The sequence below is a fragment of the Anomaloglossus baeobatrachus genome, chromosome 3 (genome assembly GCF_048569485.1).
Source record: "Anomaloglossus baeobatrachus isolate aAnoBae1 chromosome 3, aAnoBae1.hap1, whole genome shotgun sequence".
NCBI lineage: Eukaryota > Metazoa > Chordata > Amphibia > Anura > Aromobatidae > Anomaloglossus > Anomaloglossus baeobatrachus.
In genome coordinates this window covers 417,007,451-417,034,091 of record NC_134355.1, presented here as the reverse complement: position 1 = coordinate 417,034,091, position 26,641 = coordinate 417,007,451, and the positions used below count along the sequence as shown (strand labels likewise).

The 26,641-nt window shown below is 43.6% G+C and overlaps 1 protein-coding gene across 2 annotated transcripts in view; it reads right to left on the bottom strand.

The window, feature by feature from the left end:
* Positions 1-26,641, bottom strand: part of CSMD1 (CUB and Sushi multiple domains 1) — a 2,926,925-nt gene that overhangs the window by 585,255 nt on the left and 2,315,029 nt on the right. For both annotated transcript variants that reach the window (XM_075340315.1, XM_075340314.1), the window contains exons 30-32: positions 24,143-24,337; positions 20,938-21,054; positions 16,886-16,999 (exon numbers count right to left, since the gene is read on the bottom strand). In XM_075340315.1, coding sequence (XP_075196430.1) covers positions 16,886-16,999; positions 20,938-21,054; positions 24,143-24,337 — 426 coding nt within the window. The remainder of the gene's footprint in view (positions 1-16,885; positions 17,000-20,937; positions 21,055-24,142; positions 24,338-26,641) is intronic.

Here is a 26,641-nt window from a genome sequence, read left to right as displayed (position 1 = left end):
GCTATGCCAGCATGTCACAGTCAACATCACCCATTCTTTGAAAAAGTCTGTGTCTGACAGGGTGAATTTCACCATTGACACTTGGATAAGCAAGCATTGCCAGGGCCATTACATGTCACTTACCGGGCACTGGATTACTCTGGTGGCTGCAGGTGAGAAAGGGGCTGCTCCACAAGTATTGGAATCCCCAAAGCTTGAGGGACAAACCTCTGTATCTACCACTTCCTCCTGCTGCAGAAGACACGGTTACTGTGTGCTCATTTCTGTCATTCATACCCTGCTGCTAATTGACTTGCATCGCTACAGAGGTCTTTTGGCCTACCAATTAACTGGTTTATTTGCAATGTGCCAACACAGTGGAATTACACTCTGCACATGTTGCAGTGACTGTAGTAGCAGTGACAAGCCCTGTTGCAGTATGTCATGATACATCGCCTGGACCAACACAGTACTGTTGTGGAGCAAATCATGCTTTTGGAGTGGGCAGAAGTGAAGGACCTCTGCATCTTTTTGCAGAGTTTCAAAATGGCTACTAACATGGTTAGTGCTCATGATCATCATCAGCATCACTATTCTGGTCATCTAGATGCTGGAGCAGAATTTGAATAGTCTGTGGGAGGAGATGGTGGTTCCATGGAAGAGGAGGAAGGAGAGGAGGATGTAAAATATCTCTATGGGCTAGAATGTACAGGCGGGTGGCATGGGTCAGTAGACTACAGCAATCAAGGGGGGCTCATGGTACCATACAAAGTTTTAGTGATGGTGCAGGAGCCAAGGAACAAATGAAGGAAGACAAGGAAGAATAGGTGATGGGCACCTAACAGTGAAGAGATGAATAAGATATTTATCCCCTCTTTGTTGTCCATGGTTCTTGGGAAGGGACAGAAGAAGCAAGGTGAAACTGGAGATACTAAAGCTAGTTGCTAGTTTTGAATCCAATACAACTTAAAAGAGTTAACGTCTTTTTGATGTGCCAACCAATGTTCTGAAAAGATGGGAAGCTCGTTATATATTGAGATGTGTGCATTTAGGTCATGTGCATGTCAGCGACAAATCTGCAGTCCATAATTAAAGGGAAAACTCAAAGGGGTATTCTCATCTCCAAAATTCTATCCCAATATGTAGTAAATGTAAAATTAATAATATTAGCAAACACCTCCAATTAGAAATGTAGTATAGGTCTCCAGATTAGCTATGTCACTTAACTCATGGGCAGGTCATTACAATAGTTTAGGTATCAATGGTTATGAACAATAGCAACTGTAACTATATTAGTGGTCTTAACTAGAGATGAGTGAACCCAAAGTTTGGTGTTCAGTGTTTGGACAAAAACAGACTTTATAAAAAAAAATAGAGTTCCAGTGCTTTATGTAAGAAAACCACTCAGGCGATCATCAGTGTCCTAGATTACTCTCTGTTCTCAGCCCAGTGCGAGTGCTTGCAGTCTTTGAATGGCACACACTGGGGGTAACAACATCATGATTGGATGTAGGGTGCACCACACAAAAAATGGAAGAACCCCTCACACCTTCCCCCGGAAGTGATCTACTGTATTTATGACTGGCTGCATGTGGGTGGAAACTCACATTCCCAATTAGTGATTTCCATTGGGGTTCAGGTCATCTCCGGGTACCAAGCCAAACTTTATCTAAAGTCCAGCTGAAGCTGCCAAACAAAACGGGTTAATTCATCTCAAGTCTTAACCATGGACACCTAAGCTGCAATGCCCTGCACATGAGCTAAATGTTTTAAAGACTGTGGAACAAAAGACACATAAGGTCTTACCAGAGTTAAAAAGAGAGAAAAAGGATAAGGTACACCCACCTATAGGGGTTGTGAAAAGTCACAATTCCTATTTATCGCTTAGTAGTAGGTGGAAACAGCTACAGCCCCGAAGAAATCAGGTGAATTATCGGAAAGAAGAATGGGTGTAATGCTGCACTTGTCACCAATTCGAGCTGAAATACTTTAATCCGAGTCTTTATTGTATGAGCTATGCACAAGCCAATGCGTTTCAGGAGTCGCAGCCCCCTTCCTCAGGACAGTATAGCAGTGACAAGGATAGTAAGATCTCAGGATGGTATATATGCTCATGGATATATACGTCATAGGACCTCCCTCAACTTTGAAAATTTGGCAGAATGCTTATCAGTTCAGATAACGTAGATAACAAACAAATCAATTAAATACAAAACATCAAAATATTCACATAAAATCCTTATTTTAAAATTTCTAAGGAAGAGAGCACATTAAAGTAATAATTTAAGAAGAGAAAAAGAAAAAAGGAAAAAGACAAAAAAAAGGGGAAAAAGGAGGAGCTAGAACTCATATGCATAGAACATACTGAAATGGACTCACCAAATCATTATCCTATGTCTCTATTCTTTTTTACAGATATGGAGAAAGAAAAGAGGAGAAAAGGAGACAAGAAAACAAGAAAAAAGAGGGATATGTGGTAGTAGACAAATGGTTAATTAGAATGATAATGATAATAAAGATATAAATATTGAAGATGAAATAAATTCTGAAAAATTGACTAAATAAATACATTGTATTGACTTTTAAAGTCTGGGTATTTGTTTCTTTTTAGTGAAATATAAGAGCTTAAAAGGGGTTAAAAAAGGTGGGTAACTGTGTTAAGTGAAGTGGAATAAAATTAAGAAATTACTAAAATTGAATTAATATTATTTGAAAAAATATATATTGTTTTTTGTCATTTTGTAGTGAAAGTTGTATTAGAACGTTATAAAATGTGATCACAAGGTATACTGATACCAGTCTAAGGGTACCTTCACACTTAGCGATGCAGCAGCGATCCGACCAGCGATCTGACCTGGTCAGGATCGCTGCTGCATCGCTACATGGTCGCTGGTGAGCTGTCAAACAGGCAGATCTCACCAGCGACCACTGAACAGCCCCCAGCCAGCAGCGACGTGCAAGCGACGCTGCGCTTGCACGGAGCCGCTGACTGGAAGCTGCGGAGACTGGTAACTAAGGCAAACATCGGGTATGGTTACCCGATGTTTACATTAGTTACCAGCGCTGTGTGCAGAGAGCAGGGAGCCGCGCACACTGAGCGCTGGCTCCTTGCTCTCCTAGCTGCTGTACACATCGGGTTAATTAACCCGATGTGTAATGCAGCTACATGTGCAGAGAGCCGGAGCCGGCAGCACAGGCAGCGTGAGAGCTGCAGAGGCTGGTAACTAAGGTAAATATCGGGTAACCACCTTGGTTACCCGATGTTTATCTTGGTTACAAGCTTACCTCAGCTGTCAGACGCCGGCTCCTGCTCCCTGCTCGCTTCATTTGTCGCTCTCTCGCTGTCACACACAGCGATCTGTGTGTCACAGCGGGAGAGCGGCTTTGAAGAAAACGAACCAGGGCTGTGTGTAACGAGCAGCGATCTCGCAGCAGGGGCCAGATCGCTGCTCAGTGTCACACACAGCGAGATCGCTAATGAGGTCACTGCTGCGTCACAAAAAGCGTGACTCAGCAGCGATCTCGGCAGCGAGCTCGCTGTGTGTGAAGCACCCCTAAGCCCGCTCCTTCGTGTGAGGAGTGTTTGCCGAGTAAATATATATATATCAGTAAAGTGGTGGTGGGATGTCAAAGTGTATGGGTATAAGTGTAGAACTTCATACCCGGTGTAGCATGAATTTTTATTATTAATTAACACTAAACCATATGTTACGCCCGATATGCTAGAGCCAGGAAGGGGAATATAAGATGCGCAATGAATAAGCGCTGATCGGGTTCATCAAGGTTCAAAGCCATAGGAAAAAAAGATACTGAGCATGCGTCAATAAGTCACCAAGTACAAGACCGTGGGAGAAAAACATAAGGCGCATGCTCACCAAGAAAAAGGGTCACCTGAGTTCATAGATAGATCAGTGGAGTACCCATGAACATATAGAAAAAAAACAAAAGATTACGCCTGAAGGAGGGAATAATGACTTCATAAGAGATGGGAATAAGACAAGTGTAATCAATAGAGAATGCTTATTGAATAAAAAATATTAGTGCAGTGTTTCTCAACTCCAGTCCTCAAGACCCAACAACAGATCATGTTTTCAGGTTTTCCTCAATCAGGTTTTCAGGCTTTCATTAATGTTGAACAGGTGATGGAATTATTCCCTGTCTAATATTGAGGAAAACCTGAAAACATGATCTGTTGTTGGGTCTTGAGGACTGGAGTTGAGAAACACTGCATTAGAGAATGGTTATTGAATAAAAACATTAGAGAATGCTTATTGAATAAAAATAATGCTTACTATCCTTGTCACTGCTATACTGTCTTGAGGAAGGGGGCTGTGACCCCTGAAACGCATTGACCTGTGCATAGCTCATACAGTAAAGACTTGGATTAAAGTTTTTCGGCTCGTATTGGTGACAAGCGTGGCATTACACTCGTTCTTCTTTCTTATAATTCATCTGCACATGAGCTAAGCAATGTAGCTTATCGGGAGAACTATACTTAAATTTTAATTGGGGATATATGTTAATATTATTATCCTTATTATTATTATTATTATTATTATTATTATTATTATTATTAAAGCAACTACATATTGGGATAGGATCTTGGAGATGGAAATACTCCTTTATGTATTAGTGGTAGGCTCTACTACCAAACTACCAAACTAACTGCCAGTCCATAAATATCCAAACCAGAAAAGACATATTAATTTAGCAGTAAATTTGCCGAGTAAACTCAGTTATCTAGACTGTATGATTTCACAGGGAAACAAATTATCTATTATTCTTTAAAAGAGTACCAAGTTAATTATTTTTGCAAAATCACCTAGAAAGAGTCTCATCAAAGTTTTTAGTGACGTAAACATATTATTTAATATTCAAACTACATTGACTTTAACCAGCATATTTGGAAAGCATATAAACTTAAAGTAAACCTTTCGCAAGGTTCTGCCTTGCATTACTACTCTATGAGCACCATACCCTTAGTAAAGACTAGTAATGAGCAGACCCATAGATGTTCAGGTTCACTGGGTTCGGGTGAATGGCAGTTAAAAGTTCGGTTTTGTATCTAAACTTGACCAGAACTTGACCACAGAATCCAAATCCCGTAGAAGTCAATTGGGACCCACACGTTGGTACTCTAAAATGGCTGAAAAACAGTGGTAGTAAAAGCAAGCTGGAAGTAAAAGCAAGCAAAAAGATGGTAAGAGCAAGACATTTCCCTGCAAACAAATGTGAATAGGAAAATTATTTAAAGGGGTTCTAGCAACATAGTAGTCATGGTTAAATAGTAAATGAATAAATAAATAAATAAAAAATGAGGGTTCTCTCACAAAGCCAACATTTTAAGAGTGCCCCTACAGAGTCTGATTAAAGAGATTCCCCACAGATCTCAAATTTTAAGAGTGCCACCACAAAGCTTGCTTTCAGAGTTTTCCCAGAGTGCACACAGATCCTCTTTAAAATAACATAGAATAAAAATAAAATAAAAACAATCTTGAATCAGTAGGCAAAGGTCCAAGTGGAAGAGGAGGTTGTGGTAGACGTGGTGGTGTAGATGAAAGATACAAAGAAGGAGCAGGTAGCCAACATTGTTTTTTTGTTTGCTTTTTTTATTGTAAATTTGGGGAGGCCCCAAACATTGGGAATGGCAGGTAGAATAAACAAACTGCAACGGTAGATTATAACAATGGCTAGGTGCTGCTGCTATACTACTCTAGTGAGCCAAATGTACGGATAAGTCCTTTGGGATCCACGCCTAGTTCATTTTAATGTATAGGAGCTTGCCCATGTTGGTTTTGAACAGGTGGACATGCCTGTCTGTGATCACATCTCCTGCCGTGCTAAACATATGTTCCAACAGTAATCTTTCCACAGGGCAAGCCAGCACCTCCAAGGTGTAAGGGGCAAGCTCAGGCAATATGTCCAATTTGGAGACGAAGAAGTTAAATGGGGCAGATCCATCACTCAGTATCTGGAGACTTGTGGATACATACTTTTCCACTATGTTGCCTCCTGCTAATACAAATTGTATCAGATGGTGGTGCTGGATGTTGTGGCATGCTGAGGACGTTTTTCCACATTTCAGCCAGGCTAACCCTCCCAGCTGAGGTGGTGTCAGTGCCCCAGCTGCATTGGTAACTTCCTCCTCCTCTTCTGCTTTTTGCTTCCACTGAGACCCTGCTGTCAGGTAGGAACACCATCAGTAGTGTGTCTATCAGCAGGGGCTTGTATTTTCTAATCTCTCTCGTGACAAAAGGATAGCATGTTGTCCTTGTGTAGCACCCCAGGGAGTAGGGGGAAAATACTCGTCACCGGGCCAGTGAGGATCAGGGGATGCCGCGGTTTGCCCCGCCCGGTTTCGTGACCCCGAGGTGTACACGGAGGAAGATGGGTAGAAATAAGGATGATGGTGGAGGTTGTTGTTGTGATGCCACCTGCGGTATGCGGCCAGGGAATTAGCCGCTGCTGCTGTCGCTGTCCTCCAAGGCAGAGGGTAGTATCATCCGAGGTGTTTCTGCTCCCCACAGGTGGAGTGGGCCCCAGGAAGGATGATGAGGGGAGTAGTAATGGTGGGTGCCAAGGCGCACGGAGGCGGCACCGGAAATAACAGGCAGACACAGTCTCTGTGGGTCCCAGGTGTTTTACTCACAGTTCTCGCTGCTCACCCAGGAAGCTCCGGTCACCAGCTGTGATGGGCTCCATCAAACCCGGATCCTTTAGAGGTTAGAGCCGGTGAATTGGCTAGTGGGACCTGCCTCCTGCGCTTGGTGTGGATCCCTGTGGTTTGAAGCTATTGGGGACCCCTTGGTCTTCTTACATGTGTCTAGTCCCTGCCCGTATGCAGGTGCCGTGGGTCCCATGTGAGGCCTGACTTGGAACATGACCCCAGAAACTATATGGCACTGTGCTCCAGGAACTGTGGTGGCTGTAGGGACATGCAATCCCCCAAGCATGCAGATTTTGGTGGACGACCTGAAGTACAATCCACCCAAGGATTCTGCACCCTGTCCGCGCCAGTCCTGAGGGAGCAATGAAGCTATCCCCTCGGCAACTGTATGAACTCCTATATCCCAACTTAATACAGCCACTGGTATGGTATTTGGAGGTACAGTAGAGACTAAATCAGCAAAAATACCTAAAATGTAACTTTTATTAGTTTTTCTAAAAAGGGAAGGAGTACCTTACCTCTATATTTTAAAATCAATGTCTGCTGCAGAGACTGAAGTGCTGCAACACCCTTCAACCATACAAAGGGATTAGTGCACCCTGCCACATGACATGTCAAGATATTAAAGATGGTACTGTCAGGTGTTACATCCGACCACGCAGGCACACATTGGTTCTGCACAAGTGGCAATGTCCAGGGCTTATATACAATTATTACCACTATACCATTGCCTGCACAACAGTGCAACAATACCCCCTGCTTGTTAAAGGGGGCTAGTGCACATTAACAAACAAACAGACATCCAGACACCTATCCTGATGTCCAGGTATCAGACCAAAACATGTACTCAAGGTTCAGATGAGGCTTGAGAGTGCTCTGAGATAACCATACATAGGGATCTCAACCATAGCAATGTCTAAGAATGTGGAATAGGAACAATCTCACCCGCTTTGGTATGACCTTTTTCCACAAGAGCAGCTTGTCCTCATTATAGGCGTCTCCACGGCCCCTCACTAAACTGGGCCCAGGATCTTTATAGGATAGACTTGCTGTCCCATCCCAGATTCTCCTCCTCCTGATGCATTTCCTAATTTTTATTCATCAGGGGAGCTTGAAGAGATATAGGTTTCTAGTATGAAACCTCTCATGGGTTAACTAGAAAATATAAAGAGAAAAACGGGACAATAGAGCAGGGGTTCCACATGCATAAATCCCCTATATAGCTTGCCCTTAACAAAGAAACCAGGAGAAGCAGGCTTACCAGACGGTGACAGCACAAATCCTCTCAGCTGTACACCGCTGTCAGCAGTCACCATGTTTAAATAATCGTCTCTCTCCTGCCGGCGTCTGACGTCACATCCGTAATTGCACTCCCCGCTTCCGCCTAGCGTGGTGGAATGCATTAATGGAACGCAAGTCCCTTTAGATGCGACGTCAGTACCTCCAATCATGACGTCTCCAAACTGAGGTGCATGACCAGAACGCATTAGCGTCCACAAAGCCCGCCCCTCCATAGACAAGAAGCAGTGCTCAGCAAATTACCTTATCACGCATGCGCTGAGACCTTAAAAGGGCAAATCCTTCTATGTATATTAAACCGCTTCTATCACATATAGCGGAGAGGGAACGGGGCAAATAATTTACCAGACAATATGTACGGGCCTACAATGACCCAGGGATTGCTCAAATATAAACTGAACCTTTAAGGAAGCTTCTAGAGCTTCCTTAAAGGAAGGGAATTCAAAGGTCCTAGTTTTAAGACGGCACCCCAGAGAAAGGAGGGTGCCGTCTTAAAACTAGGACCTTTGAATTCCCTCCGTCTGGATGTTTTCCACCATGTGTGGCCATTTTGTTTCTCCAGTATGTCAGTCTCAATACAAATTCAGTCGTTCAATACATTATAAGTCCTCAATAATGAATAGTTATCTTATTTGTCATATGTGTTAGGATTTTCTCTTTAGAAGCTATATGTCATAAAAGTGGTTTAATATACATAGAAGGATTTGCCCTTTTAAGGTCTCAGCGCATGCGCAATAAGGTCATTTGCTGAGCACTGTTTCTTGTCTATGGAGGGGCGGGCTTTGTGGACGCTAATGCGTTCTAGTCATGCGCCTCAGTTTGGAGACATCATGATTGCGCCGGGAGGTACTGATGTCGCATCTAAAGGGACTGGCATTTCATTCATGCGTTCCACCACGCTAGGCGGAAGCGGGGAGCGCAATTACGGATGTGACGTCGGGAGCAGGAGAATCTGGGATGGGACAGCAAGTCTATCCTAAAGGGATCCTGGGCCAGTTTAGTGAGGGGCCGTGGAGACGCCTATAATGAGGACAAGCTGCCCTTGTGGAAAAAGGTCACACTAATGCGGGTGAGATTGTTCCTATTCCACATTCTTAGACATTGCTATGGTTGAGATCCCTATGTATGGTTATCTCAGAGCACTGTCAAGCCTCATCTGAACCTTGAGTACATGTTTTGGTCTGATACCTGGACATCAGGATAGGTGTCTGGATGTCTGTTTGTTTGTTAATGTGCACTAGCCCCCTTTAACAAGCAGGGGGTATTGTTGCACTGTCATGCAAGCAATGTTATAGTGGTAATAATCTATATATATAATTGCCTTATTCTGTCTGTCTGTCTGTCATGCTCCAAAATTGTGTCACGGTGACATTGTGTCACCGTGACATGTCCTTACGGTGACACAAAGCTGATTGGCCGCTGGGTTCGCCATGGCCCCGCCCCCCACACGGATTGGCCTCTCGCCCCGGCTGCGCCCCCACACGGATTGGCCAGCCGCTCGCCCAGGCTCTGCCCCCCCCACAGATTGGCCTCTCGCCCCGGCACCCTGCAGGCATTGGCAACTCGCCCACGCCACGCCCCGCCCCCCTCACGCAATGGACGTTAGCTCTTGCCCCCCCCCGCATTGCCCGAACTGACACGGTCACGGAGTCACGAATCCCAGGTGAGTACTGTACTCCCCCCCACTTTCCCCCCTCACCAACGGGAGCCCACATCAGCGTACGCCGCCGCCGTATGCTGGTGTGGGCTCCCGTGCGAGCGGGGGACGTGTTGCGCTGGTAACCATGCTTGCATAGTTACCAGTAAATCAAGGTCCTGCAGCGGCGGGACTTCCACACGCACAAACATAACAGCACACACACACACGCATCATCAGATCATCACTCACATCAGATCGCACTCACTCTCACAAACACCTCACACACACCTCACACACACATCGCATCCACACACTCACAGCATCCGGCGATATCGCTTGCTTCTCGGCCTCGATACTGTGCTGTGAGCTTCCAGGACCTGCCGGAGGATCACATGGCCAGAAGCATGTGATATCTCCGGATGTTGTGAGTATCAGCGCGTATGTGCGATTTCGTCAGTGTCTGTGTGTGTGAGTGTATGCGATCGGGTGTGTGTGAGTGTATGCGATCGGGTGTGTGTGAGTGTATGCGATCGGGTGTGTGTGAGTGTATGCGATCGGGTGTGTGTGAGTGTATGCGATCGGTTGTGTGTGTGAGTGTATGCGATCGGGTGTGTGTGAGTGTATGCGATCGGGTGTGTGTGAGTGTATGCGATCGGGTGTGTTTGAGTGTATGCGATCGGGTGTGTGTGAGTGTATGCGATCGGGTGTGTGTGAGTGTATGCGATCGGGTGTGTGTGAGTGTATGCGATCGGGTGTGGGTGAGTGTATGCGATCGGGTGTGGGTGAGTGTATGCGATCGGGTGTGTGTGTGAGTGTATGCGATCGGGTGTGGGTGAGTGTCGGCAGAGGAGCACGGCGTGCTGGAGGAGGCTGGGAGCAGAGAGGCTGATCTTGGGGAAGGCTGGGAGGGGGAGGCTGATGCTGGGGGAGACTGGGAGGGGAAGGCTAATGCTGAAGGAGGCTGGGAGGAGAGAGGCTGAACCTGGGGAAGGCTGGGAAGGGGAGGCTGATGCTGAGGGAGGCTGGAAGGAGAGAGGCTGAGGCTGGGAGGAGAGAGGCTGATGCTGGGGAAGGCTGGAAGGAGAGAGGCTGAGGCTGGGAGGAGAGAGGCTGATGCTGGGGAAGGCTGATGCTGAGGGAGGCTGGGAGGGGAAAGCTGATGCTGTGGAAGGCTGGGAGGACGGAGGCTGGAAGGAGAGAGGCTGATCCTGGGGAAGGCTGGGAGAGGGAGGCTGATGCTGGGGGAGGCTGGAAGGAGAGAGGGTGATGCTGGGAGAGGCTGGAAGGAGAGAGGCTGATGCTGGGGGAGGCTGATGCTGGGGAAGGCTGGGAGGACGGAGGCTGGAAGGAGAGAGGCTGATGCTGGGGGAGGCTAGAAGGAGAGAGGCTGATGCTGCGGGCAGAGAGGCTGATGCTGCGGGCAGAGAGGCTGATGCTGCGGGCAGAGAGGCTGATGCTGCGGGCAGAGAGGCTGATGCTGCGGGCAGAGAGGCTGATGCTGGTGCAGCATGGGGAATGGAGCACGATGGGGGGTGCGCAGCATGGGGGATGGAGCACGATGGGGAGTGCGCAGCATGGGGGATGGAGCACGTTTGGGAGTGCGCAGCATGACGGATGGACCACGTTTGGGAGTGCGCAGCATGGAGGATGGAGCACGTTTGGCAGTGCGCAGCATGGCGGATGGACCACGTTTGGGAGTGAGCAGCATGGCGGATGGAGCACGTTTGGGAGTGCGCAGCATGGCGGATGGAGCACGTTTGGGAGTGCGCAGCATGGCGGATGGAGCACGTTTGGGAGTGCGCAGCATGGCGGATGGAGCACGTTTGGGAGTGCGCAGCATGGCGGATGGACCACGTTTGGGAGTGCGCAGCATGGCGGATGGACCACGTTTGGGAGTGCGCAGCATGGCGGATGGACCACGTTTGGGAGTGCGCAGCATGACGGATGGAGCACGTTTGGGAGTGCGCAGCATGGCGGATGGAGCACGTTTGGGAATGCGCAGCATGCCGGATGGTGCACGATGGGGAGTGCGCAGTATGGCGGATGGAGCACGTTTGGGAGTGCGCAGCATGGCGGATGGAGCACGTTTGGGAGTGTGCAGCTTAACGGATGGACCACGTTTGGGAGTGCGCAGCATGGCGGATGGAGCACGTTTGGGAGTGCGCAGCATGGCGGAAGGAGCACGTTTGGGAGTGCGCAGCATGGCGAGTGGAGCACGTTTGGGAGTGCGCAGCATGGCGGTTGGAGCATGATGGGGGGTGCGCAGCATGGCGGATGGAGCACGTTTGGGAGTGCGCAGCATGGCGGTTGGAGCACGTTTGGGAGTGTGCAGCATGGCGGATAGAGCACGATGGGGAGTGCGCAGCATGGCGGATGGAGCACGTTTGGGAGTGCGCAGCATGGGGGATGCAGCACGATGGGGAGTGCGCAGTATGGCGGATGGAGCACGATGGGGGGTGCGCAGCATGGCGGATAGAGCACGTTGGGGAGTGCGCAGCATGGGGGATGGAGCACGTTTGGGAGTGCGCAGCATGGGGGATGGAGCACGTTTGGGAGTGCGCAGCATGGCGGATAGAGCACGATGGGGAGTGCGCAGCATGGCGGATAGAGCACGTTGGGGAGTGCGCAGCATGGGGGATGCAGCACGATGGGGAGTGCGCAGTATGGCGGATGGAGCACGTTTGGGAGTGCGCAGCATGGTGGATGGACCACGTTTGGGAGTGCGCAGCATGGCGGATGGAGCACGTTTGGGAGTGCGCAGCATGGGGGATGCAGCACGATGGGGAGTGCGCTGCATGGGGGATGGAGCACGATGGGGGGTGCGCAGCATGGGGGATGGAGCACGATGGAAGGTGCACACCTCCCCCAACACACACACACACGCGCACTGCACAACACACACACACTGGGAACCACAAACAACGCCCTACACAGACACCCACACACAGACAACGCTGCACACACACAACACCCAACACACAAACACCGCAGCACACACAAATATACGCACATACCGCACAACACACACATTGCTCAAAACATACCTCCCCCCAAAACACACCACACACACACAAACCGCACAACACACACACACAACGCTACAGACACACAGCGCTCCACAAACAACGCAACACACGCAACACACATACAACACCGCTCTCACCCCCCGCCACACCCAGAACATGTACAGCGCCCTACACAAACACTTGGTAACTACACACAACAACATCTATATATATATATAACAAAAATCATACATGAACTACACAATACGTAAATTCTAGAATACCCGATGCGTAGAATCGGGCCACCTTCTAGTTGTATATAAGCCCTGGACATTGCCGCTTGTGCAGAACCAATGTGTGCCTGCGTGGTCGGATGTAACACCTGATAGTACCATCTCTAATATCTTGACATGTCATGTGGCAGGGTGCACTAATCCCTTTGTGTGGTTGAAGGGTGTTGCAGCACTTCAGTCTCTGCAGCAGACATTGTTTTTAAAATATAGAGGTAAGGTACTCCTTCCCTTTTTAGAGAAACTAATAAAAGTTACATTTTAGGTATTTTTGCTGATTTAGACTCCTATATCCCACCAGAGCCACAAGTGAAACACGACTGCTCGCTTCCTCTCCTGCTGGAGAACTCACTAACTGTTGTGTTGGCTCCTACTCCCCCCTGGTGGTTGCTCCTCTCGTCCCAGGTCCCGCCACTGGTTGATTGGGGATCCCAACTGTGGTGGTGTTCTAAAGACGCAACCACTTTGGCGACCCCATTTGACCCGAACCTAGCCCGGTCCACGGTAAAAGAAGAGCAACCCTATTTGTGTGTGTGTATGAGTTGTGAAGTGAAACCGGCACCAACCTCTTCCAGACTTGGGTTGAGTACTGCACCTTAAGTGAGGCGTGGTACCCTGTGGTGACTGAATCCTCAGGGGCGTAACACTTGCAGCGAGAATCAAGCAGGATGGACACCCAGCAATCTTCACTGGTAAGATTCTGGGCAACTCAACAGTCATTGCGCAGGCAATACAGCATATATTCACTCATGTGCCAGGCTAAAAAGAGGCAATAAGAAGCTGTCCTCAGTGGGAGTTTATCATCTGTGTCTTCTGTATCCCACCAGTCATGCTCCAGTGATGACCGTAAGCTGCTTTCAGTGCCATCCTGCTCTGAACACGGTTCCTCCTCCTCAAAAATTGTCTTTTGCCTGGAAAGTTGAGTACCTGGCCGCTGTTGATACATGGAGCCACCCTCTGGACCACGTGTGGATGACTGGATAGTTAGAAGCACGGCACTTCAGATAGAAGGGTGGTCTGGTAGGTTCCAACTCCGTATTGTAACAGCATAATAGAGCAGGCACTCCAATTGGTGAAAAATTAGATGACTTTATTAAAAACAGCTGCAATTCGTTGAAATACACGTTTCAGTCTATCGACCTTCTTCAGTAGGAACAAGCTGTTTGTATGCAGACACAAATTAAATAAAGCAGAATGGTAGAAAGATATGTGTAGATCCTTCTGTATGTAATGTACTCACAAAAGATAAATGGTAAAAAGTGTTCTTAATAGAGTCACTTTAAAGATGGAGATTCAAGGTGATGAGCTGTGTCAACTGCTCAGCCCAAGGACATAGGAACTTGTAACATGCAATATCTGTCACTTAAGCACCAAAAAAGAGAGGATTTGCCAGTGCCTGTGCAATATATCATATATGCTGGGTAAAGAATAATGGCAGTGAATATGCAGGTCAGTGTGCGGAAACCACCGCATATGAGCATGATTTCAGCAAATAAGCAGTGTCTGTGTGGGAAATAAATGTATAAGATAGCTAAACACTATATGCAGGGGGAGTCTGGAGGTGCACTCATGAGAAGTCCATGCTCGAATTTAAGCACAGGACAATAGGTGTCTGTTACGCATCCCCGAACTTTGTAGTTTGGCTTCACTCATCTCTAGTAAAGACCATAAAAGTTAGCACTAACTATAAAGTGCCCATTACTTTGTAACCCTATGGCATGTGTAAAAAACATAATACTTAGGTGAGCAGCAGGAAAGAAATAAGGGCAAACATTTTCTTTAGAATTGGTAATAGGTCCTCTTTAATAGGATTACCTCAAAGAAACAGATTTCTATTGCCTTTAAGAGAATTTTTCAGATACTTTTTCCTACCTCATCTGAGAGCACCATTATGTAGGCAAAGAGACCCTTAATCCAATGATGTATCTCTTAGATTATTGGGTGCAGTGGTTCTCACACAAAGTTTTTAGATTTAGCCATGCAGCAGATCTGAACTATCTGTCCCGCCTACCTCAGGCTTTTAATGGACAATGCTATAGACAGTGAGATGCTAATCAAAAGTAGAGGTGGAGTCGGACAACATGGCAGGAGCTAGCCAGTCACAGCACTGATAATGTCCTAGTGCTAAAACAGTTAAAATAAACAGCCGTACATGAGGTGACATGTGACAAAACTTTGAATTCAGTGTTTTAACCCCTACAGCATGTGGTTCTCAGATTACATAGCAAAAGCCTGTGGAATGATTCCCTTTCAAAAATGAATTCTCAGTTAATAAGCAAGACTCTCCTGTTCAGATTCTCTCTGTAAACTAGAGTGGAGAGCGGATACAAAGAGCAGCACTGGTTGAATTGAAATGTCCATGTATCTCACACATAGTTGATTGATCTCAATGAAATCTGTGTAATGTTTTATCCCTCCTGTGTTGGCCTTGCAAGGAAATTGAACACTTCCTATCACTGATTACAGCTTATCACTAGGTGTCCAGCAGCAGGACACACTTAGATCATCCTATTCCTGAGCTATTCTACCTTACTTTATTCTGAGAAACATCTGATTAATAATGCATGGTGAGATGGGAAAAGTCATGGTGTGAACACAGTCAAGATGTTTTCAGCAAGGCAGCCAATCAAGCTTTGTGCTTAACAACTGAATCTTTTACCGTAAACTAGATATAAGGAAAATATGACCTAAAAATCGCAATCTTTTCATTATAGATATCTGTCAGTACACCAAAAGCTGTATTATAAGAGCTCAGTCTCTAACTATTTGATAGATACAGTCAGAACTAAACTAATGAAGATGTAGCTTGTTACCAAGTTATAAGATTGCTCGCTGTTCTGTCATAAAACAAAACTTATAAAAAATAAATTTACTATTAGAATAGAACCAAATTAATAATTTAGACTAATATAGAACTATTCCAAACTATGTATCTTGTACTGATTTATGTGCTATATTAAAATAGTACTACACTATAATGTTTTACATTCAAGTAAGTGGCTGCTCTTCCAAACACTTTTTACATCTATGGATGTAATTTTTAAATCTTATTATTAAGTACTGTCTCTTCCATTGAGTAACTTATCAGATTTCAAAGGCAGTTACATACATTTCAGAAGAAAAGATCATCGGGTAACTCAAGAATTAAACAATTAACTAAATTATCAGCAAAATTACTCAACTTTTTGTGCAGATTTAGGCCTGCGACACACATCTGTGCCACCGGTACATGTTTGTCATTTTTTGCACGTACTGGCGGCATGGAGACACGTTCAGCAATGCTACCCTATTGTAGCAGGCACACACACGTAAAACCACACGGAACGTTTTTCTACACGCTGACATGTCAGTGTTTTCTCCGGCAGCACAGGTGTCACACAGCCCGCACCCGTACCATATGGGTGTAGTGTGGATGCGGTCCCGTGTGACACGCGCTGAAGAAAACACACGTGTCAGAGAAAAAAAAACAAACCTTAACTCACCTTCTCCAGCCCTCCTGTCTCTGCCACTGCTGCTACTTGCTGCCGACCGCCGCTCATTATTCTCATTTAATATTCACTTCACTGCCTGGCGGCAGCAGCAGTGGGGAGACGGGAGGGCTGGAGACCAAAGATCAGCACCACGGACAGCAGGAAGGACCACGTGAGTATGTAAATAACCTGTTCTCCATATGTTATCACGGATAGCATGCGGAGAACACACGTGGCCCGCACGTACCAGAGACACGTACTTACCTGCACGCAACACGCAGGGAAAATACATGTCTCTCACCACGTGCGTGATTTTCATGTGAGTGTGTCGGAGGCCTTAAATTGTGAAATATGGTCATTGGTGGAGTTATATTGTCAGCAACTGAAACTATAGAAAAATATGCTTCAAATATTCCTATAGCAGAACTAGAAAAAGATCAACCTGAAATGATCATATTACCCACTAGAAAACATATTCAATAGAAAATGTAACCTCATAGATAGAAGAATAAAGAGAAGTAATTAACTTTCCATACCTGTATGGCTACCAGAAAGAGAACTAAGAAGTCTTGACTGTGAGTGAGCTCCATCAAAAAGTTCTACCAGATCATTTAATGATGTTTGGAAATAGGCAAACTGGCCAAACACAACTAGAAATGTAAAAAAAATAAAATAGAATATATACAGTATTTGTGGTATATTTTCAAACATGTAAGATTGCACTTGGCGTACATGATAAATAACTGTGATAAAACAAATCTTGTGGTTTTTGTTCTATTAGCATTGGTAATATGAAATGTACAGCAAACAAAGGTTTGAAAAGTACAGGATGGGCCATTTATATGGATACTCCATATAAATCACTCAAAAGACCACTTTTACCAAATAAGCATCAAAATCTTTATTATAACATGATTAAAAAACAGATACACAAAAAGACAAAATTAAGAATATATCAGGTGTGATAAAAGAGGTCTACCCCAGCTATTGTAAAGAGCATGATAAATCAGCATTGAGAACCCATATAATTACACATGCATAATAATAAATGTTACATTACACTAAATTTCATGTATTAATTATGCTCAGGATTTTAATTTTAATCAATATGGAGTCAAACTGTATAGAATTAATAATTAGTATAACAAAAGGGCTCTAGTGAAAGCATGAATTGAATCCTGCTATGATTACTCCATGTGCAAAAGAATACATTATATGTGGCATTATAGGATTATGCACAAAAGGTTAATCATATTAAACACAGAAAAAGAATCAATATTATAAACTATTAGCAAGGCAGAGATCCAAAGTGCCAAGTATACTACCTGTGCCGAGGCAGACCCACACACCACTCCAACAATCAATTCTCATTAGCTGACGAAGCTAACAAGACGCCGAACGAACCACCCCCTTAGAAAGGATGCGGTTAGTCGGTCACAACGACGTTGCTAGGCAGGTAAGTATGTGTGACAGGTGTAAGCAATCTTGTGCGCCACGGGCAGCGATTTGCCCATGTCGCACAACCGACGGGGGCGGGTACGCTCGCTAGCGATATCGGTACCGATATCACAGCGTGTAAAGTACCCTTAAGAGTATTATGCCTTTCAACAAGATTGGACAACCCATAAGATGATGTCTTGTCTTTAGAAGTTTCTGATAGTTTTATTGGCAACATCTGAGATAATTAGAGACACACCTGTGGATGTATTTTAATGCACACCTGAAGCACACTGCTTCTTTGTGTAGCATCATGGGAAAGTCAAAAGAAATCAGCCAATATCTCATTAAGAGAATTGTTGACTTGCACAAGTCTGGTTCATCCTTGAGTGCAATTTTGAAATACCTGAAGGCGTCTCGTTCATCTGTACAAACAATTATACACAAGTACAAACAAGATGGGAATGTCCAGCCATCATACCGCTCAGGAAGGGGACAGGTTCTCTGTATCACAGATCAATATGCTTTGGTCAGAGATGTGCATATCAACCCAACAACAAAAGCAAAAGACCTTGTGTGGATGCTGGTGGAAGCTGTTAAGATTGTGTCATTATCCACAGTGAAACGAGTACTGTATCAACATTGGCTGAAAGGCCACTTTTCCAGGAAGAAGCCATTACTCCAAAAGAAACATAAAAATGCCAGATTAATATTTGCAAATGCACACAGGAACGTAGACTTTTTTTGACAAGTTCTGTGGTCTTACAAAAATAAACTTGAACTGTTTGGCCATAACGACCATTGTAATGTTTGGCAGGAAAAGAGCATCATCCCAACTGTGAAACACAAGCATAGCAGCATCATGTCGTGGGGTTGTTTTGCACTTCACAAAATAGACTGGTGCACATCACAAAATAGATGGCATCATAAAGAAAGAAGATTATGTGGAAATACTGAAGCAACATCTGAAGGCATCAGCCAGGAACTTAAAGCTTGAGCAGAAATGGGTCTTCCAAATAGACAATGACCAGAAGCATACTGCCAAACTGGTTACAAAGTGGCTTAAGGATAACAAAGTCAAAGCCCTGATCTCAATCCTGTTGAGAAACTATGGGCAAAGCTGAAAAGGCCAGTATGAGCAAGGCGACCTACAAACATGGCTCAGTTACACCAGTTATGTCATTAGGAATGGGCCCAAATTCCTATTAATTATTGTGAGAAGCTTGTGTAAGGATATCCAAAATGTTTCACCCAAGTCATACATTGTAAGGGCAATGGCGTTAAATAATAATAACGAAATGTATGTAAACTTTTGACTTTGCAGAAAGTAATAAAAATTTGTTAAAACATTGTCTTTCTCTCATTATTCTGGCACTTGACAAATATAAATAATTTTGGTTCCTAATTGACCTAAAACGGGAAAGGTTTATTCTGATTTCATGTCAGATAGTGAAAAATACATGCAGATGTGTCTTTTTAGAGTGTGGATGAAAAGTTCTGCTCTCAACTGTATGTCCTGTACAGCAGTGATCACTGTAATCATTCTAAATATTATGAGTATCACATCCTGATGCCAACTGAAATAAATATTACTGGATTCATAGTTGGTAGAGTTTTTACTAGGCAACTATGAAATACCTTTGCACCGACTACAGGGAATGTAATAAAGGAAAAAGTTCTTTTGTTTCTTGGAAATTATTTTTCAAACAACTGATTGTTCATTAGTCGTTTGGAAAATCCTTATATCTACAGAGATCTTTAGAATATAAAAAAAACTATTTGTAATCTTTGGTTTTAGTCAAACTGCAACATGTTGAACTCAGTATCAAATAACTTAAATAGCACATGTCATGTAAAAACAACTTTATTAACTTACAGATATGGAGTTAATCTGCAGGTTAATAGCATTTTAACACTGTGCGATTGCTGCACTGAGAGCCCCACTGCTGGGAGGAAATGATCTTTATTCCTCCTGAATGGTATACCCAGTCTTTCAGTCATAGAGGCATGGCCGGTTTCAGTCAGTGCTAAATGCATAGTGAGTGACGGTTGACATTTGTCAGGCAGTGCCGAGGGCATGATTACAGCCTCTGCTCACTGCATTCTGAACATTGACTGTCTGCGCTAGCCGCTCCCCTATACCTAAGAGCTGGAGATTCATTGCCTCCCTGCAATGGGGCTTTCATTTTGCAGCAGCACGGTGTAAGAACATTAGTAACCTTCAGCTTAACCCTATATCTGCAGGTTAATAGCCTTGTTTTATATGACAGGTTCACTTTAACACAAATACACTAAATGTGGTTTAGAGTTTAAGTTGTATTCTTTTCTTACCTTGTCCCTAATTTCAATATCCTCAACTCTGACTATTATAAATTTCTCCAAATAAGACATTCTTGCATTATTTATCTCCTCCACAAAGACCCACAAGTAACTGTGTTTAAGAAAACATTTCTAGATATTGTTTACTTATAGAGTAATGCGGGCGTCACACGAGACGATCTATCATGTGATATGTCGTTGGGGGTCACGGTTTTCATGACGCACATCCGGCATCGTTTACGACGTCGTCCCGTGTGACACCTACGAGCAACGCAGAACGTTCACAAATCATGTATCGTTGACACGTCGCTCATTTTTAAAAATTCGTTTATTTTTCTTTGCACCGGTTGTTCATCGTACCCGGGGCAGCACACATTGCTCCGTGTGACGCCCCGGGAACGATGAACACAGCTTACCTGCATCCCGCGGCTCCCGCCGGCTATGCGGAAAGAAGGAGGTGGGCAGGATATTTACGTCCCTCTCATCTCCGCCCCTCCGCTTCTATTGGCCGGCCTCTGTGTGACGTTGCTGTGACGCCGAACGTCCCACCCCCTTCAGGAAGTGGATGTTCGCCACCCACAGTGAGGTCAATCAGCAGGTAAGTATGTGTGATGGAGGTTTAATGACTATCAAAGCATAAAATTTGGTTAACTTGCACATTTGTGTGTTCAACTATCTCTGCCAGTGAAGAAACCTGTTAGTGTTTTTGTGAAACTTCCTTAATGTTTACCTTAACCATTCTTGACTTGTTTTAATTTCCTAAAATTATAATTTGAAATATTTCTGAAACTTTTAAAAATGTAACATAAGTATATAACTATTTGTAACTTACCAAATTCTTTAGGAACAGTTATTGAATAATGGCAAATCTGTCCCAAAGTATAATTATTTGGGTAGTTTGGGGATAAAACCACTCCATCCATCCCTGTATATTGGCCACCACAGGGAGCTGAAACAAGAGCAGAGGATTTCAAATTTATTATTGTTTCCTTGATAATAAGTTATTTTTTTCTAGAACATTTAAATTGGTTGTCCGCTACTAGGCCAACTCTTTCTGAATCCATTTGTTTCCCCCATTTAAAATAAAAGACCCTGTACTCACCTCCCATTCTGGCATCATTCTAGCCATGATGCGGTTCGCGTTCCCAGGACTCACTTGACATTGTGACGTCACAGAAACACCATGTAAAATCATACTGACTGCTATTTCCTCGCCTTCTAAGGCCTCTTTCACACGTACGTGCCTCCGGTACGTGTTTGGCAGTTTTCTCATGTACCGGAGACACGTACACATGTGGTCCTATGTATTCCTAATGGTTTGGACACACTTAAGTATTTTGGTAAGGAACGTGTGTCCGTTCCGTACTTACGTGTGTCTGTATGTTTCTCGCGCCGACATGTCGGTTTTTCTTCGGCATCACGGGTGTCACACGGCCCGCACCCGTACCACACGGATGTAGTGTGAATGCGGTCCCATGTGACACGCGCCGTAAAAACATGTGTCATTGTTTTAAAATAAAAAAACACACACTCACCTCCATAAGCCCTGCAGAATCTTCCGCTGCAAACAGTTGCTGCCGACCACCGCTCATTATGAGCGTGTTAAGGAGGTGGGCGTGATGTCATGGGCACTGATCTCCGCCCCTCCGCTAAGTCGGAAGCAGCATCAGCGGGGACTGGGCATGGCTGGAGCCGAAGATCAGTACCCTGGAGAGCAGCAAGGACCACGTGAGTATTCAAATTACCGGTTCTCCGTGTGTTATCACAGATAGCACACGTAGAACACACATGGCCCGCACATACCGGAGACACGTACTTACCAAACGCAACATGCAGGGAAAATACGTGTCTCGCGGCACATGTGTGATTTTCATGTATGTGTGAGAGAGGCCTAACAAAGAGAGCAATCAACAGGGAGTGAGTGGTAGTCGCAGCATCACTTCTGGTTGATTAACTCATTTGATGCGAAGGTGGGAAGAGAGAAGCCAGCAGTGACTGGACGTGGGGCTCACATGACATCACAATGTCACTAGAGCCCCGAACTGAGGTTACCAACAGAGCTGGAGTGGCGCCAGAATGCTCTGCTTAAGTTTGTATGGTCAACCACTTGATAAAACTGTTGCCCCACCATTATCACCACAAAAATGCTGGGTTTGAAACTAAAGATAGACTGGCAATTTTATGTTCACCCCATATTTGCATTCTTCAGATTACTTTTACTTTGAGAATAAGACTGAAACTACAGTTTATTGAATGACTGTCTGCACATTTGCATCTTCTTTCTTTTATCATTCATTTCTGAAATAAACTGGATTTGTTTTTTTAAGAAGATGGTTCACCATTCTTCTCCTCACAGTGGATTTATTGCTTTGCCATTGCTCTCGGCACTGAGCAGCGGAGGATGAAGACTTGCAGGTGTGGTGAGCTGTAATTTATTTCTACCTGCTCAGATCCCAAAAACATGCTGATAGGTTAATTGATCTCATAAAAATTTGCGTTATGATGACATCTCCTAAAAATTGCTGTGAAATATTACATTCCTATTAGAGATGAGCAAATGTATTTGATTGGAATTGAAGTCTGCTTAAATATTGTACTTAAATATAAGAAATATCTACATTTGCGGTAATCCAAGTAGAGTGAGCAAAATGGAGGCTAGCAGCTGCCATTTTTTATCCGTAAAGTGTCTTCAAAAGTTAAAAAAAAAATACTTTGTATTCACCTTAGGCCCAATACCCACGCTGTAAAGTTTGACCCATATTTTCAGAAATCAGCAAAATCTGCATGTCCATTGTGAAACCAGCAAAGTCTATGACAAATCAGAAGTGCTGTGCCCACCTTGCTTATTTTTCCCTTGCGTATTTGGTGCAGATTTGGTGCAGAAAAAAAGAAATTTCCACCAAATATGCAAGGGAAAAATACTCAACGTGGGCACAGCACTTCTGAATTCTCATAGACTTTGCTGGCTTCACAAATGACATGCAGATTTTGCTGCAGATTTCTGATAATCTGTGTCAAAATACGCAGCGTGGGCACAGGGCCTTAAGGTAACCTATGCAGCTCCTCCCGCCTGCTCTTTACCATCAAGGTGTATCTTCTTGATTGTGATGACATCGTGACCTTACAGTCGTTTGCACAGAACAGTTTTGGACCTCATCAGAGCCAGAAGATTAGCCTACCATGAGGCGGTTGTAGGATCTTAGCACGAGGACAGTGATAACAAGATGTAGCAAGGATTGGGTAGTTGGTGGTGAAGCACGGATGGACCGGAGAGATGATCGGTAAGGTGATAATTCCTTTTTTTTACATAGTGTTTATTATGCTCTAGGGTATTCACAGCAATTCAATTAGCTGAGAAGATCTTTTGCTGTTAATCAAATTTCCCGGGGAAACCGTATAGATATGTGAATTTGAACTTTGTCAGATGCATTCATCTCTAATTGCTATATATAAAAAAATCTATATAATTTTTTTTTAATAAGAAACCTGACACAAGAAAAAATGTGACGGAATCTAAAAATAATTGGCGGAAGATCAAAAGCAATATCAGAAAATATTATTTAATTAAAACAATGTTGAAAGTTTGAGACAAATTTCCAGCATACAGTATATGACTGTAAGATCAACACTAAGTGATATTAAGAATGCAACAATCCCAAAATAAAGAGTTTATAGATTTACCATAAGGTAATTTTCTCCAATCGATCTGTAATTTTTACATTTCTATATATGTATTTTTTTTTAGAGATCATTTACAATAAATATCTAATTACAGTAAATGTCTTAAGTGATCAGAGCCACTAGCAGCCTCATACTGTACATAACTTAGTGTATTGAATCTGTCAGTTTCCTTTACAATGTATATACGCTATAAAAAATAAAATGATTTTCGATTTATATTCTTGGACAACTGCATTCATTATTAATAAAAAAAAATCATGTTTCAAAAAAGGCTATTTATTAGTAGTGATTCATTGTTTTAACTTATAACATAGATACTGTAGATGAAATTGATGACATCTTATAGTAAAACATACCATTACATGATGGTAAACTCTTGTTCCATGCTGGCTTTCCATCTGTACCAATCACACAGCTAATAGTTGCAGGATCAATGATTTTATAACCTGCATCACACTGATAAGCTACTGTAGATCCAAGTTTAAAATCTGTACCAATCCGACTTCCATTCATGATGTTCCCTGGATCAAAACAGGCTTCACGTGGCTTTTCTATTGTAAAAGAAAAAAAGATTGTAAAATAAATGTTTTAGAAGCTATGGCAATACTCTCATATACTTTCTTCCAGGAGATAGGACTGTGGAAGAAAGCGCAATAGGATCTTACCAGGTAGAGCAACAGGCTAATAAAAGTAAAAAACTCACCTAAAGGGGTAGTGATAGTCACAACTCCTGTAATCACGTTGTATACAGGCGAACAGCTGCAGCCCCGAAAGGAATCAATAAAATCCAAAAAAATTAAACAGGTATCTTGCCGCGCTATCACCAAAAAAAAATCAATGTTGATTAGTTATTCCATGTCTTTATTCTTTTTTACAGGTCAACGTGTTTCAGAGAATGCAGTCTCCTTCATCAGGACATCAAAGAAAGGACATAAACAATCCTTTTAATTTGTTTGTTTGCTTGTTCATGTCCTTTTTTTGATGTCCTGGTGAAAGAGATTGTGATCTCCGAAAAAAGCTGACCTGTTCAAAAGAATAAAGACAAGGAATAACTAATCAGCATCAATTTGCTTGATGATAGCGCGGCAAGATACCCGTTTCATTTTCCAGAATTTTATTGATTTCTCTCAGGGCTGCAGCTGGATTTTTCTGAATATGAGGTTAGGTCACCAAATATTGTGGGACTAATATTTATCAGCCAGCTGTGATGCACCGTATTTACAGTAGGGAAAATAATTATTTGATAAACTGCTAAGTTTTTAAGTTTTCAACCACCATGCATCATGGTGTAACAATTTCTTGGGGTTGCACTTATCCTTCTTCTTCCTTCAAACATGGTGAGTAGAGTTCATACCAAAAAGTTCTATTTTGGTCTTATCTGACCACATGATCTTCTACAATGCCTCCTCTGGATCATCCAGATGGTCATTGGGGAAGTTCAAACAGGCTTGGACATGTGCTAGCATGAGCAGGGGGACCTTGCATGCTCTGTAGGATATTAATCCATGACTTTGTCTTGTGTTACTAATAGTAATCTTTAAGTCTGTGGTCCCAGAGCTCTTCAGGTCATTGACCTGGTCCTCCCGTGTAGTTCTTGGCTGATTCCTTATCTTTCTCACAATTATCCTTACTCAATGAGTCAATATCTTGCATGGAGGCCCAGACCATGTAAAATTAACAGTCATCTTGTGGTTCTTCCATTTTCTAATAATTGCACGAACACATGTTGCCTTCTTACAAAGCTGCTTGCCTAGTGTCCTGTAGCCAATCCCAGCTTTGTGCATGCCAACAATTTTGTACCTAGTGTCCATAGACATATCTTTGGTCTAGGTCTTGGTGAAGTTGGAGTGTGATAGATTGAGTGTATGGGCAGGTGTCTTTTATACAGGTAATGAGTTCAAACAGGTGTTATTAATACAGGTAATGAGTGCAGACTAGGAGGGCTTCTAAAATAAAAAAAATAACAGGTCTGTGAGAGACAAAATTCTTGTTGGTTGATAAGTGATCAAATACTTATTTCATGCAATACAGTGCAAATTATTTGTTTAAAAATCATACAATGTTATTCTCTATATTATTTTTTGGATTCTGTCTGTAACAGGGGAAGTGTACCTTTGATAAAAATTACAGACCTCTCCATTCTTTCTATGTGGGAAAACTTGCAAAATTAGCAGTGTATCAAATACTTATTTTCCCCACTGTAGATAAATAAAAAACACTGAAGTGGGAAATAAAAATTAACCTTTAATAGTATATATTAAAATCAGCCAGCTTCAAAATCTTAAAAATAGTGAATATCGTGTCCACCATATATAATACCAGAAACCCCAGGGTATGCAGTGTAGTGATCACATGAACTCAAATCATGTAAAGTGCCTACTGTCAATGACAAAGTCAGGCACAAATATAGATACTAGATAGTGTACCCAACGTAACCCAGTCCAATATGCGGCTTAGATAAAATCCATTGAGTGCAAAGAAGTTTTATTCCATAACTAACAGGTGAAAGGAAAAAGGATTTATCTCACCCATTCAGTAGATCCTTCTGAAGGGTTTGTGGGTAAACAAAATATCCGGGGAGGACAATGGACGTAATACCTTAGGCCTAAAAGTCCGTCACAGAAAACATTAAAGTTCATGTCCTAGTGTCCCACAAGCTCCCACCCTAACAATGGCAGTCCATAGCTGTCCCTGTTATCATGCTCCTAAATAAAGCCTGTATGCCTTCCCAATGAGTTTCCTCTTCTTTTTTAGGATTCATTCAGGGATAACATATCAAGCAAAGGGCTAAAGGCCCAGTCACACACAACAACTTACCAACGATCCCGAAAACGAGGCGACCTGATAGGGATCGC